At 45.3% G+C, this 13,404-nt stretch overlaps 2 protein-coding genes across 2 annotated transcripts in view; both read right to left on the bottom strand.

The window, feature by feature from the left end:
• The window catches only part of DERA (deoxyribose-phosphate aldolase), a 41,882-nt gene extending 39,737 nt beyond the window's left edge, over positions 1–2,145 (bottom strand). Inside the window, exon 1 of the mRNA XM_063395177.1 lies at positions 2,017–2,145. Coding sequence (XP_063251247.1) covers positions 2,017–2,047 — 31 coding nt within the window. The 5' untranslated portion in view covers positions 2,048–2,145. The remainder of the gene's footprint in view (positions 1–2,016) is intronic.
• Positions 2,146–5,159: 3,014 nt separating this feature from the next.
• Positions 5,160–12,234, bottom strand: STRAP (serine/threonine kinase receptor associated protein). The gene is made up of 10 exons (XM_063395176.1): positions 12,023–12,234; positions 10,885–11,020; positions 10,077–10,158; positions 9,745–9,817; positions 9,010–9,106; positions 7,957–8,094; positions 7,468–7,604; positions 6,649–6,798; positions 6,060–6,125; positions 5,160–5,729 (listed from the first exon to the last, which is right to left on the bottom strand). The coding sequence occupies exons 1-10, from the start codon at positions 12,132–12,134 to the stop codon at positions 5,662–5,664; spliced, it is 1,059 nt and encodes a 352-aa protein (XP_063251246.1). The 5' UTR covers positions 12,135–12,234; the 3' UTR covers positions 5,160–5,661.
• Positions 12,235–13,404: the final 1,170 nt, after the last annotated feature.

The following is a 13,404-nucleotide window of genomic DNA, read 5'->3' as shown; positions in this document are numbered from 1 at the left end:
GAATTTTACAAAAAAAGTATTTATTTTTTTACAAAAATCACACAGGAAAGCACTACATGCCGTGATTTGTGAAGAGTTTGGCTTGTCAGTGATAAAACAAACAGCAACATGGCAACATCAGAGACCTACTGCTTCAATAATGACATCATGTAGCAAGCACAGAAACACAGAAAAGGACACAAAAAAATATATTTTTAAGTAAAATATATTTTACCACTAGATGTCCCTGTTAGAAAACTATAATTCTTCACAAAGCTTTGTGGGAAACAGGGCAAATCACCTGAATTAGTGTTAAAGCTGCTGGCACAGGCTTGTAAAACCTTCAAAAGCTGAAGTGCCAAAGTCACAGAAGCAGTGAGTATTGTTAGCAACCACCAAAGATGAAGGTAAGAGTTTACCCTGTTCTTTCTGAGCACTGCTACCAGCTAAGGTACAGCACTAAGATACGTTAAGTGCTGTATTAAGTATGCTGCTGTATTTCAGATATTTATTCAGGGGCAGAGCAAATAGCAGGGAGGTGCAGTTCTCTCTTTAAAGCAGCCAGCATAAGGCAGATGCCAGAAGCTGCCACTTAAACATGGTCACAGCCACACCATTCCCTGTCCTGCTGAAAAGGAAGGAACATCTGTCCTGTCCTGAACATCTAACCCAGCTCATTTCGACCACAACTGGTTTAATCAAAGATCACTGGGAAGGGATGGCAACAAGGATCAGAACTGAGCCGACTTCACTTTCATGTTTCTGGATTCCCCACACATCAACTAATTTTAAGCTTGAATTTACTCAGAAAAAGCATGACACACCCCTAATTTAAAGTAACTGGAGTGCACTTGCAGACTTGTGTGCTAGCTGTTTTTCCTAACAGATAGCGATGCTTTGTCAGGACATTATTAATGGTTTATTTCAGCTCTCCCGATGGCTGCAGTTGAAATTCACCTGTCCCTACAAGCAGCCCATGAACAAGGACATCAGAGAGCAATCAGACAGCTCTCTTTTGAAGGCTGCAACATTTGCACGGTTTCAGAGAATGGAAGCACAGCTCTCACAGGCTGATCATTCAGACTGTGTGCTGGCTCTGTACAAAGTGCCTGTGCTGGTTCTCATGACAGGCACGTGGTGCCACAGCCTCCTGAACTCTGTTCGTGCCAGCTTCGGGACCCACCTGTGCCACACCAGCGGCCTTTGCTCCCCTCTCCCTGAGGCCAGCCCTGTCTCCTCCACTTCTCTGTCCACCTGCTCTCGGTGACCAAATCAGCACCCCTTAGAGGCAGCCTGTAAAAATCCCATCGCTTTAACTCATCCCACCGCCCAGCTGGGTTTGGCCGAGGGGGCTGCAGCACTTTCCCCTTACCCAGCAATGAGGAGACAGAGAGCTCCAGGAAAAGGCAGAGAAAGCCGTCCTTGGCTGCTCTCTGCCTTACCCGAGGCACGGCCACCTTTCGGGCCAGGAAAACCCCTACCGCTCCTCCGAGGGCAAGCAACAAGAACGAGCAGAAGAGGTGGAGTCTGGAGTTTGCAAATCAGAGCGCAAATTGAGTGTTTTTAATCTCTCAGTGAGGAAGAGGGGAGGAAGGATCACCCCGTGAGAATGAGAGCTCAAATGGAGTGTTTTTAATCTCTTAGTGAGGAAGAGGGGAGGAAGGATCACCCCGTGAGGAGCAGAGCGGCGTGCAAGAGAGAGCCCTGTCCGGCTCGGTGACGGGACCGCGGCCGCGGGGCTGCCCCACAGCCCCGGACCCGCCGGGAGCCCCTCACGCCAAAGCCATGTGCGACACGGAAACTCGTGTTCAACCCAAATCCTCCTCCCGGGGTGTGTCAGAACACCCGGGCTGTCCCTGTTTCGGCTTTTCGCAGGCACACGGTTCCGCAGCCGCCGGGAGGAGGCTCGGCCGGGCGCGGGGGGCCGGGGCCGGCACCGCCCCGCTCCGCCCCGCGGGCCCGCCCCGCCCGCCCCGGCACCCGCAGCGCCCACCGGGGACACCCGGCCGGGCCCCGGGCCCGCCGGCCGCCGCTTACCCAGCTCGGTGCCCGGGTTCCGCCCCGCCATGGCCCGCGATCTCCGGGACTTGGGCCCCGCCCCGCACGGGCAGGAAGCGGCGGGGCCGCCCCGGGCGCGGAGCTCCGCCACACGTGGGGACCGGCCGGGCAAGGCGCGCACGGCCCTGCTGCGGCCGAGCTGCGGGGTGATCCTTTCCTCTGGAGGAACACGGATGTTCCTTTCCTCTAGAGGCATACGGATGTCCCGTTCCTCTGGAGGTACATGGATATCCCGTTCCTCTAGAGCTGCATGGATGTTCCTTTCCTCTGGAGGTACACGGATGGTCCGTTCCTTTGGAGGTACATGGATATCCCGTTCCTCTAGAGCTGCATGGATGTTCCTTTCCTCTGGAGGTACACGGATGGTCCGTTCCTCTGGAGGTACACGGATGGTCCGTTCCTTTGGAGGTACATGGATATCCCGTTCCCCTGCAGGTACATGGATATCCCGTTCCTCTGGAGGTACATGGATTCTGTTCCTCTGGAGGTACATGGATATCCCGTTCCTCTAGAGGCACATGGATATTCCATTCCTTTGAAGGTAACACGGATATTCCATTCCTTTGAAGGTAACACGGATAGTCCATTAGTTTGGATGTACATGGATATTCCATTCCTCTGGAGGTACATGGATATTCTGTTCATGGGTATCCCGTTCCTCTGGAGGTACATGGATATTCCATTCACAGATATTCCCTTCCTCTGGAGGTCCATGGATATTCCGTTCAGATATTCCCTTCCTTTGGAGGTACATGGATATTCCATTCATGGATATCCCGTTCATGGATATCCCATTCATGGATATCCCGTTCCTCTGGAGGTACGTGGATATTCTGTACATGGATATTCCCTTCCTCTGGCGATGCATTAGCACTGAACCTGCCATGGTGATTGAATCAAGGCACTGCAGGGTCTTTGTGTTGATTCCTCAAGGAGGAACTAGTGCCACACGAACACACGGGGTCAATAAAGCTACCAGCCTGCAAAGCTTCTAGTGGTACCTGCAGAATGAAATGCTGGTAACTGAGCCACTGAAACCTTCATGGCCTTTTTTCCAGATCTGGAATAATGCTGCAAAGTCTCATGAAATGTATGTTGCAGATTGTTAATATTGACGTTTAGATGAAACAGTTTCCAACTTAAAGAGAGCTCAAACTCACAAGGCCATCAGGTAAAGCAGGAAAGGGCCATAGCTCTGAAACCCGAGGACACTTTTCTCTTTTACTTTTCCCATACCAAAACTGCATGTGTGCTTTGAGAAGCGATGGTTTGAAAGACAGCAGTCACTCTAGGAGTATATATATATATATATATATATATATACCATTTGCATTGTGTACTTTAGGACACGTCAAAGCAGGCCAAAAATTACAAGCTTTCAAGTACTTGTGGTGGTGCATCTTCCTCCTCCTCCCCCTTTTCCAGGCCACACTGTCATCAAAGAAATGCTTGTGATGTCTTGGCCTTGACAAACAGCACTGGGCTCAGCTCCTCCGGAGCTCATCAGAACTCAGCACTTCTTCCAGGAACTGCTGCTGTCTTGTTTTCTTTATGAACAGCCTTGAAAATTATTCTTCTTGCCCGAATGGCATAACATCCCTGTTATCACACTTTCAAACAAAGTGCCAACCCTAACTGTGTCTGGGGTGAAACACTGTTACCCTAGATGTCTAAGTAACTTAGGCTTTTAAGTGGGGTAAAATCCTCAGTTAGGTTAAATGCTGTTAAGTGTTATTCCTCTTTAAATTATGGTAAAGTTCTAAGTTAGATGTAAACTAAGTGTCATTCCTCTGTAAAATTGTTAGGTTTAAGGTAGAAGTTAACATTACTGTTGAGGTTGAGTGCTGTTAAGCTTTTAGCCCTATTCCTTTTTATCCTTGCCCTCACTATACACACATATCACTCTAGCCAGTTCTCAGTTCATTTCTGTTTTGATTGCCTGGATTTTGTTCAGTTTTGTAGTTTATTTTTCCTTGGGGAGCCTTAACTGTCCTGTAAGTAGCAGAGTGAATCTTGCCAATGAACTTTTGTTGTCCTGTCGCTTAATATTAAATCTGGGGATTGCTGATACCCTTACTGGTGATTTTTCAAACACTTGTTCGTAACAGTACTTTAGTTTTGTTGTGGTTTTTTTTTTCATTTCCTCCAGTATTTTAGTAGCCATTACTAAGTATCAGGTTGTTGTAACTATTAACTGTTTCATTTTGATGCACCCCAGAGCAAGCTGTAAATGCGGAAGGAGGGACATGGTTTTCTGGGGAACTTGGAAACAACTAGGTTAACAGTTGGACTTGATGGTAAAGGTTTTTTCCCCCAGCTAAATGTTTCTGATATTCTATCCCAGACCTCTCTATGAAATGCTATAGTGCCTGCAAACATGGAATAAAACCCACAGCACACAGTAAGTTTCACCATGTGGCAAGGTGTTCCAAGTTCCTCATTCCAACACCTCCACTTTGTAAAATAAATTTTTTTATGCTCAAGTACTAGACATGAAGTCCTCACAAGCCTTAGTGGAATTAGCCAGACTGAACCATTTAGCTGTAAATCAGTTCCTTGTTTTTAGAATAAAATTCAAACAAGTAACTGCAAATAGTCTGCAAAAACAGGACAGTAAGGAAAACTATGAATATGAAAAAATAAAAAGGTGTATGACTAAATATACCTCTAACTTTCTTCTTACCACACGGAATGCATTATGTAAAGCTTTCAGCATAACATTAAAGGAAATGACAAGTGGAAGAATGGCAATTATTTTCTTTAATGAAGAAAATATGATTTGTAACCTTGAAAGAGTAAGTTTTTTATCCAGTCTGGAGGACTAAACCCAAGCTTTACACAGATTTGCAGCCAGCCTCTGATATTTTCATGTACAACCAAATACTTCAGGCAGCACGTTTAATTTAGGAATTCTCAGTTTTTCTTTTTAGAGACTCATGTTTACATTCAAACTTGAAAGAATAAAAAAGATACAAAGCTTACAGATCAAAGAACTTGCCACCCTCTGTACCAATACTAAAGCATTCTTTTTCTTTCTCTCTGTGCAGTACAAACCCAAGATGCCAAGGATTACGTGATTAATGTGGTTGGCTTTTCCATTTCATGAACCCAACGCTCAAAAGTAACGTACGAGTTTGGAGAGGCATTTTATTTAGACAACTGAAAACAGTTAAACATTCAGAAGCAGCATACAATGAAACAAAACCCGAACCAAATACTTCTAAGTACATAATCCCTTCGTTTCAACTAGAGCCAATTTTTCCAACTTTCAAGAAAAAAAAAAACAAAAAGGTAAAAGCCATTGTATCTCTTCTTCGTAATAATGAAAACACACTACAATGAGTCTAATTGAGGTTGGAGAGACTGGACCTTGGCTTGCACACTTCTTTGAAAAGACAGTAGGCAGTTATGCCAAAAAGCCAGCAGAACTCTACTACTTGTCTTTTGGGTTTTTATTTGGATGCTGAGTTCTCTTACAGACAACACCTAGCCAGTTCCACCGCATTCCCATCAATTACTGCCCATCTTTGCCCCGGCAGGGAGCGCACTCTGCAAGGCTGCTGTCTGTCACTGCTCACTTGATTTAGTCTCGCATGTCCATGTGCCACATAACAGCTGCAGGGATCAGGCTTTCACTTCAGGAGTTGAGCTGTACACTGTATCTGAGTTTTCAGAGGCAATCTCTTCTGCAACTGAATAAAAAGGGGGTTATTTAATTTCGCTTTAGATATATAAACCAAAGAAATGGTTAAAGAGTCTCTCTTAAAGAGACCAGTTCAGTTTGTTTTCCCATTCAGCCTGATCCAGCTGTTGTACCCCATCTGTTCTGCCTGCACAGCTGCAGTCACCAGTCTGACACCACATAATGAATGTCAGGCAAACACATTCAAAGATCTTTTGAAAAGAGTGAAAAGTACCAGAAAGCACTTGAGGGAAAGCACTTCTTCCATAACTAAGGAATGCTATCATCTTGACTATCTATTAACACTGAGGCAGTTGAAGCTGACAGCTCAGTTCATTACCTATTTCCTCCTCTGCAGTTCCTGGAAGGGTAGTCCTTGCTTTTGCTGCTTCTGCATTCTCCTCTTCTGTAGAGAAAGAGTAGAAAAACAAACAGTCAATACCTTGAGTTCCACCCACCCACCTTAATTTTAAAGAAAAACAACAAAAGTGACTTCCATGTAATTCAGTGTTGAGGAGAAAGCAATTCTATTAATGAATATCCATGTGTAGTTAATGCTTCCCTCTCCCCAAGCTGAAAGAACCAGAGTACAATATAAAATAAAACTACCATCCACACTTCTTTCTAGAGAGTCTCCCTTTCAGAATTATAAAAGTGGTATCACATATTTCTCACCCTTTAATATAAAAATACATCAGGCTCTTGGCTTGAACATCCACAAAGTGTCTATATTCAAAAAGCATCACGGGTGTGATGTTAATTGCTTATGTGACAGCTACAGAAGTACATCCTTCAATCTAACAGATTTGAGTAGATCAGAAACCCTCAGAAGACAGGAATGAAGCTCACTGCTTACCACTAATGATAGATATGACTTCTAAAGTACACACAGAGTTATCAAATTTAAGCAGGACCAAGCACACACTTACCAGGAACTACACACTTCCAAAGGCCATAGGTTTTCCCTACTGTTGTCTGCCACAGCCTTAGTGTTCCGTCCTCAGAGCCACTGGCATATAACTCTCCATCGGGGCTAAATCTCACGCAGTGAATGGGACCAAAGTGCCCTTTGTAAGATTCTGAAGGGAATATCAAGACCATCAATTCCAAATTTCAGCCAACAATTGAAATTTAAATACAAACCAATCAATTTCTGATTAAAAAAACAGAGTTTCCATGAGTGGCTGTGTCAGCAATGGCTACTTTAGGGAGGATATTAATGTTTCATTACTGCAAGGAAAAAGGTGTTTAATTATTCTAGACAAAACTGCAAAGCAAGCCAGCAGCATGGAGTACACATGCTCTGTTCCTTCAACCACTCCTTCCACAAACAATTTTAAATGAGGGCTGCATCAGTGAGAAAATATGCTTTTTTTAAAACAAATCTGGCTGACACAGCATATTTTTCATAAAATCTTATAACTGACATATCTAATGAACAGTATGACAATTTAACATACAGCTATTATGAAAAAAAGAGAATTTTTATGAAAATTTTTATTATGAAAAAAGAGAATTTTTCTTAATCAGGTGCAGAATTGTTGAATGGATGTTTTAATTAGTTCTAGAATAGTATTAGGTATGCTGAGACAGCAAAAAATGTTTAACTGATTATACACCTTTTCATCATCCTCTTGCACAGCATACAATGCCAAAACCTCATCTGAGTCCCACAATTTAATTTACCGGTCATTATTTTATTAATACCTATTTCAGAACTCCTTTATGATTATAGGAGACAAACATACCTAATTCTTCTCCTGTATTATAGTCATATTTATAGAGTTTAAAATCTTCACCACCTGCAACCAAACACTCTTTCGCAGGGTGAAGTGATGCAGAATTGATTGTAGCAGGTGCTTCAAATGATTTAATCTGCTCTAGACTGAGGGAGAAAAGTTTGTTAACAAAGGTCATATTAAAAAAAAAATCATGAGAGCAAAGAAACTGTGATTCTACTAATCTCAGCTGCTTTTACCAGAAATAGAATACAATCCCACAGTTTCTGAAACAAGTTTGGATACTTGCAAATCACGCTGGTCAAGTTAGAAATTAGTTTAGAATAAGCAAAATAAAAGCTGATGCATACAGAACCACTTTGTATGTTTAAGCATGTAACTTCCTTTCTTGAAACATCCTGGAGATGCCAGACTTGACATCTTGGTGATTCTGGCCTTGTACAGGCAGTTTTTAGCCACAAGAAGCCCCTCCTGTTGGGGCTGGGGTTGTGCACTCACGTTTCTGCACTGTGGAAAGCAATGGTCTTCCCATAGGTGATCACCAGGATCTGTCCTTCTGGAACGTACTCCATGCTGCTCACTGACATGGCCACGTTTAGTGACTTCACCTCGGTCATGGTACTCCGGTCCCACAGGCTTCAAAGGAAACAAAAAGGGGAAAAAAGACTCTCAGACTTCTGCAAATCAAACAGTTTCCACCTCACATCCATGGCAAGACCTGGATCACAAAAGGCACCCATCAAGGAACGTGGTTTGAGTCCATGGGTACCCCAGATCTTCAGTGGCTTCATCTCAATTCTCACATAGGCCAAGCTTAAGAAAAATTTCCTTTTTTAAAAACACTTCTACCTCTGCAGCTCAATGCCACAGCATTAAATGGTACATACACACCATTTAATTTCTCAGTGTTTCTCTTGGAGATTAAAAACTCTTGGTTTAAGCAACAGATCTTGAAGCAAAGTTTGAAGATTCTATTCTGTCTTCTTACTTCTGAAGACAAGGAGGTACTAATCCAAATTTACAGAGGTTCACTAAACATAATGTAGTTTTCTATCCAGCAGTGCAAGAAGTATCCTAACAGAAATTAAATTGTGCTGCTGTGACAAATAAAAATCTTTATTCACTAGCTGAGTGCTGCATTTCTATTCCTGCATTTTGGAGAAAAACAAACAGAACCAGGCCCATAACTCAAAAAAAAAACCCTATCTTGAACACTAGGAAACTGAAGAACACAAAGCAGTGTGTATGCAAGAGACCTCATCTATAAATTCATCTTCTTTAGGATTACAAAAGGCATAAATCATTCTGTGCAGTTCTCAAAGACCAGCTCTTATCAGGGAGAACACATCTGTGAGGAGCACACATTTATGGGGTAAATTTGAACTATTAGCAAAATGATCTCTGACAGCTGAACAGAGCTGTACCAGGCATGCAAATACAACAATCTAGGCTCAGGTAACTTGTGTTATTCATCACCTTTACCAAAATAACATAACTGTATCCTCACACAGAGCAGGACAATAAAGAAAACTGAAAGTTTCTCCTTCTTACCGGACAGTTTTGTCATCAGCTGAAAGGATCTGTTTGTCATCACTGCTCCACAAGGCTTTTTTAATGCCAGAAGTGTGGCCACTGACAACGTCCGGTTCTTAAAAGAAAGCCAAATACTTTAATACAAGTAATAAAATGAAACAATGGAATGCAGCAGTTTGAGAGCTTCCTTAAGCTTCACAGATTTCCATCTATTAGAGATTGTATAATTACTTCAAGCACTTAGGACTTTATTTGTAGATCTTATTCCAGGAACAGGATAAATGCAACTGGGTATCTGATTGCCTAGCTTTCAAAAACTTCACCAGGTGAACATCAGGGTTCTCTGGCTTCCTACCAACCATCAATAATTCAATATCATCATGAATTTAAACATGCTTACATATGTGGAGTCTTTTTTTTCTTTCAGATGACTAGATTTTAATGAATTAGACCAATTTCTGAACTGGAACATGCTCTGCTTGATATCTCACTCCTGGAAGTGTTCAAGACCAGGCTGGATGGGGCTTTAATCAACCTTGTCCAGCAGTCCATAGAAGAGGGTTTATCTTTAAGGGCTTCTCCAACCCAAGCAGTTCTGGGACCCTTATATACCAAAAGGTTATAAACATCACATTTGTAAAACAATCCTCAACATTGCTGTCTGTGATTCGTAACAGAAAGCAGCCCCTTAATTTCAGGACTTTTATTTAACTCAAAAAAAGCCCCCAAGCATCAGTTTTAAAGCAGACTCACCTGCTTCTGGCTTGCTCAAGTCATAGATACGCAAGAGCTTATCCTGTCCACCTGTTAACAGATAATTGCTATCCTGAAACAGAAGTTACAGAGAGTCAACTCTACTTTGAACCAAAATACAGCCTTTGTCTGTGAGTTAAAATCACAGCTTCTTCTCTCACACAGCCTCTAACACACTTGTTACATTTACCCTACAATCTTAAAAATGAGCAGCAGTATTTTAGATTATTTATCTGTTAGGATCTACAATAGAAAAGCAAAAAAGTAACTAATAGCAAAACATACTCAAGAGCTTATTTCCCTGGTGAATAAGGTATAAAGGTTTCTCATACCTGTGTGAAATCCACACTTTTGACAATGTGTTTGTGAGCCAGTGTGATTAGTTCATCGCCTGACACAGCATCCCACACTTTGCTAAACAGCAAGAGGAAATACGAATATTTTAGAAGCACCAAGACAAATCAACCTGGACAGTCAGATGAATTTGTAAGCAATCTTTCCTGATGCCCTCACAACACTTTATCCTAAGTGCTACATTCTTATAAGTTGCAACCCAGTTAGTCAATATTTTGTATATTTTTACTTGAGCTTTTTCTGGACTGTCCCACCACTTTCCTTTATGCTCTTCTTCAAGACTATGCAAACTGCTTAACATTTTAGTTTGAAGGCAAAGGTGGCTCTCCTGTGCAACTTCATTAATAGAATTTGCCCTCTACTAACAAGATTTAACTTGCAAAATATTCATTAATACTGTAAACAGCACAAACAAAAAACATCGAAGAAGTAATTCACTAGGGGTTTCTTGTAATAAAAAGAGGCTAACTGTTAGATGAAAAATAAAAATTCCCCTCTCAGTTCTGCTGTAACTGCAGTGCCAGAGATCAGAGCTGACAGCAAAGTTAAGTAAACCAGTATGATAATTAAGCACATCAAGAAGCAATCATAGCTGTTCATCAGACAGAACTGTAGCTGCTTTCAAGAAGGTAAAAGCCTAGGTTTTAATTTGGCCAGCCAAAAATAAGCTAAGAAAGAGATAATAAGAGAAAACTAACGAATCAGTAATTTAGTACAGCTGTGTTGTCACCAAAGAGCTACAGAATAAAATCAAGATACAGACCACGAAGACAGTTTGTCACTTACGCAGTAAAGTCTGCTGCTGCTGTAGCTGCTTTGGTGGCATCCGTGTTGAGGGTGGCCCCCCAAACAGCCCCTTTGTGACCCAGAAATGTGCCAATCCAGTCTCCCGTGTCTCCCTGGCGCAGCATGGGCTTGCCATCTTCAAACAAAACCAACACTCAGCTAACATGGCAAAAGGAGGAAGCAGCTTTTTAAAAGAAAAATATTCCCTTGCACCAGCATGTGGGAATACCCCATTCTTTACAAAGCTACTCCTTGCAGAGGGGTTTAGCTGTAGAGTTTAGATGTGCACCTGTACTTGCATGCATCTAAACTCTACTGATGAGATAAAAGGCTCCTGGTAAAAGTCTGTAACTTTGTTTTAAGATAGAAGAAAGGGAGAAAGGAACATTTCACTTAGGTTTTATTTTTACTGAAGTTTTCTTCAGGCAAGACAGATTTGGTTTGCCTTTTTTTTTACCTTGGAACACTATTATGAGGTCATCAGTACGTAGAAACAAGTCTCGTGGTTGTAGTAAGATGTGATTAAAACATACAGCGACACAAAAATGAAGTAGGAATAGAAAGCCTTTCCTATCATCAGTTTTTTCTGGAGAGCTATCATGGAGTTGCTCACACAAGATGTGGAGCTGAACTGGAAACACTTCAAGGCAGAAAGGAATGCCCTTTAAAACTTATGCATGCAAAAGATTAAAGCACACATGTACGAAGATAAAATGCTATTCCCACGGTGAGCAAGGAGTCCTCATCATGCCGTGTGCAGCAAGGCAAGGCAGCTGCCCTGGTCAAACCGGAGCTCGCTTTAAATCCACAGCCCATGTGCACAGGCACTGGAAAGGGGAAGTTTTACAAACAAACCCTTCTGGAGCCCTCCACCCCCCAACATTCGGGATCCCAGCGGGCGCATGCGGGCTCCGACAGCCCCCGGCAAGGAAGCACCGACAGAAATGCGGCTGTCCGCTCCCTTCGCCATTCCACAGCACCCTGAGGCGGTGTCACCACCCCGAGAACCGGGACACCCCGAGACCCCTCCTGCCCCCGGCACCGCTCGGGCCGGCGATGCGCGGCCTATGAGCGGCGGGGCTGCCGCACGCCCACCCCGGGGCGGGGGATCCCGAACAAAGCGGCCCGTCCCGCTCACCCTTGCAGGCGCTGATGAGGAAATATCCGTAGGGGGTGACGCCGCTGAAGGCCAGGTCCACCACGGGCCGCGTGTGTCCGGAGCAGGTGAGCGGGGTCTGCCTCATGGCCATGGCGGCGGCGGCAGGGGCCTGGGCAGGGGCACGAGTGCGGCGGCCCGGCGGGAGCGGCGGCGGCGGCGGCGGGGGAAGTGACGGGCAGGAAGCGCTGCCCGGCGGACGCGCGTCACGGGCGGGGCGCGGCCACCGCGGCACCGCCCCGCGGGGGAGGGCCCGGCTGCCCCGCGCCGTGAGGGAACGGCGGGGATTGGTGTAGTGTTAATGCCCTCGTCCGCTCCGTGAGGGAACAGAGACATCCCCATCCCGTTCATCCCGCTCCGTGTGGGAACGGCGGGGGCTTGGTGTAGTGTTAACGCCCTCGTCCGCTCCCTGAGGGAACAGCGACATCCCCGTCCCGTTCATCCCGCTCCGTGTGGGAACGGCGGGGCTTGGTGTAGTGTTAATGCCCTCGTCCGCTCCCTGAGGGAACAGCGGGGGCTTGGTGTGCTGTGCATGCCCTCGTCCGCTCCCCGAGGGAACGGCGGGGGCTTGGTGTGCTGTTAATGCCCTCCTTCGCTCCTTGAGGGAACAGCGACATCCCCGTCCCGTTCATCCCTCATCCCGCTCCCTGAGGGAACAGCGGGCTCCTCGGTGTCCTGTTCATTCCCCCATCCCGCTCCCTGAGGGAACGGCGAGGGCTTGGTGTGCTGTTCATTCCCTCGTCCGCTCCCTGAGGGAACAGCGGGCTCCTCGCTGTACTGTTAATGCCCTCGTCCGCTCCCTGAGGGAGCAGCGACATCCCCATCCCGTTCATCCCTCATCCCCCTCCCTGAGGGAACAGCGGGCTCCTCGGTGTCCTGTTCGTTCCCCCATCCCGCTCCGTGAGGGAACAGATGGCTCCTTGCTGTCCTCTTCATCCTTCATCCTGCTCCATGAGGGAATAGCGAGCTCCTCGCCGTCCCGTTCATCCTCTCATCCGCTCTCTGAGGGAACAGCGGCGACATTCCCGGCCCTTCATTCCCTCATCCCGCTTCCCGAGGGAATAGCGACCTGATCGCCTGCCATTCATCCTCTCACTCCGCTCCCTGAGGAAACAGCGACCACGTCTCCGTCCCGTTCATCCACCATCCTGTTTCCCGAGGGAATAGCAACCTCGCCTTTCCATCCATCCATCCATCCGTCCATCCATCCATCCACCCATCCATCCATCCACCCATCCCTCCATCCATCCATCCATCCATCCATCCCTCCATCCATCCATCCATCCATCCATCCATCCATCCATCCATCCATCCATCCCTCCATCCATCCATCCATCCATCATCCATCCACCCATCCATCCATC

The sequence above is a fragment of the Prinia subflava genome, chromosome 4, assembly GCF_021018805.1.
Source record: "Prinia subflava isolate CZ2003 ecotype Zambia chromosome 4, Cam_Psub_1.2, whole genome shotgun sequence".
Lineage (NCBI taxonomy): Eukaryota > Metazoa > Chordata > Aves > Passeriformes > Cisticolidae > Prinia > Prinia subflava.
The sequence above is the reverse complement of the archived record's forward strand: the minus strand, read 5'-3'. Positions and strand labels throughout refer to the sequence as shown.

Bases quoted from the DNA above. Each gene is read 5' to 3' on its own strand.
- STRAP (XM_063395176.1), bottom strand. From the start codon at position 12,134: ATGGCCATGAGGCAGACCCCGCTCACCTGCTCCGGACACACGCGGCCC. The intron at 10,159-10,884 runs GTAAGTGACAAA...CTTGCTGTTTAG, and splicing joins GCAGCAGCAGACTTTACTGC to CAAAGTGTGGGATGCTGTGT. The intron at 8,095-9,009 runs GTAAGAAGGAGA...TTTCCTTTGAAG, and splicing joins GCTGATGACAAAACTGTCCG to CCTGTGGGACCGGAGTACCA.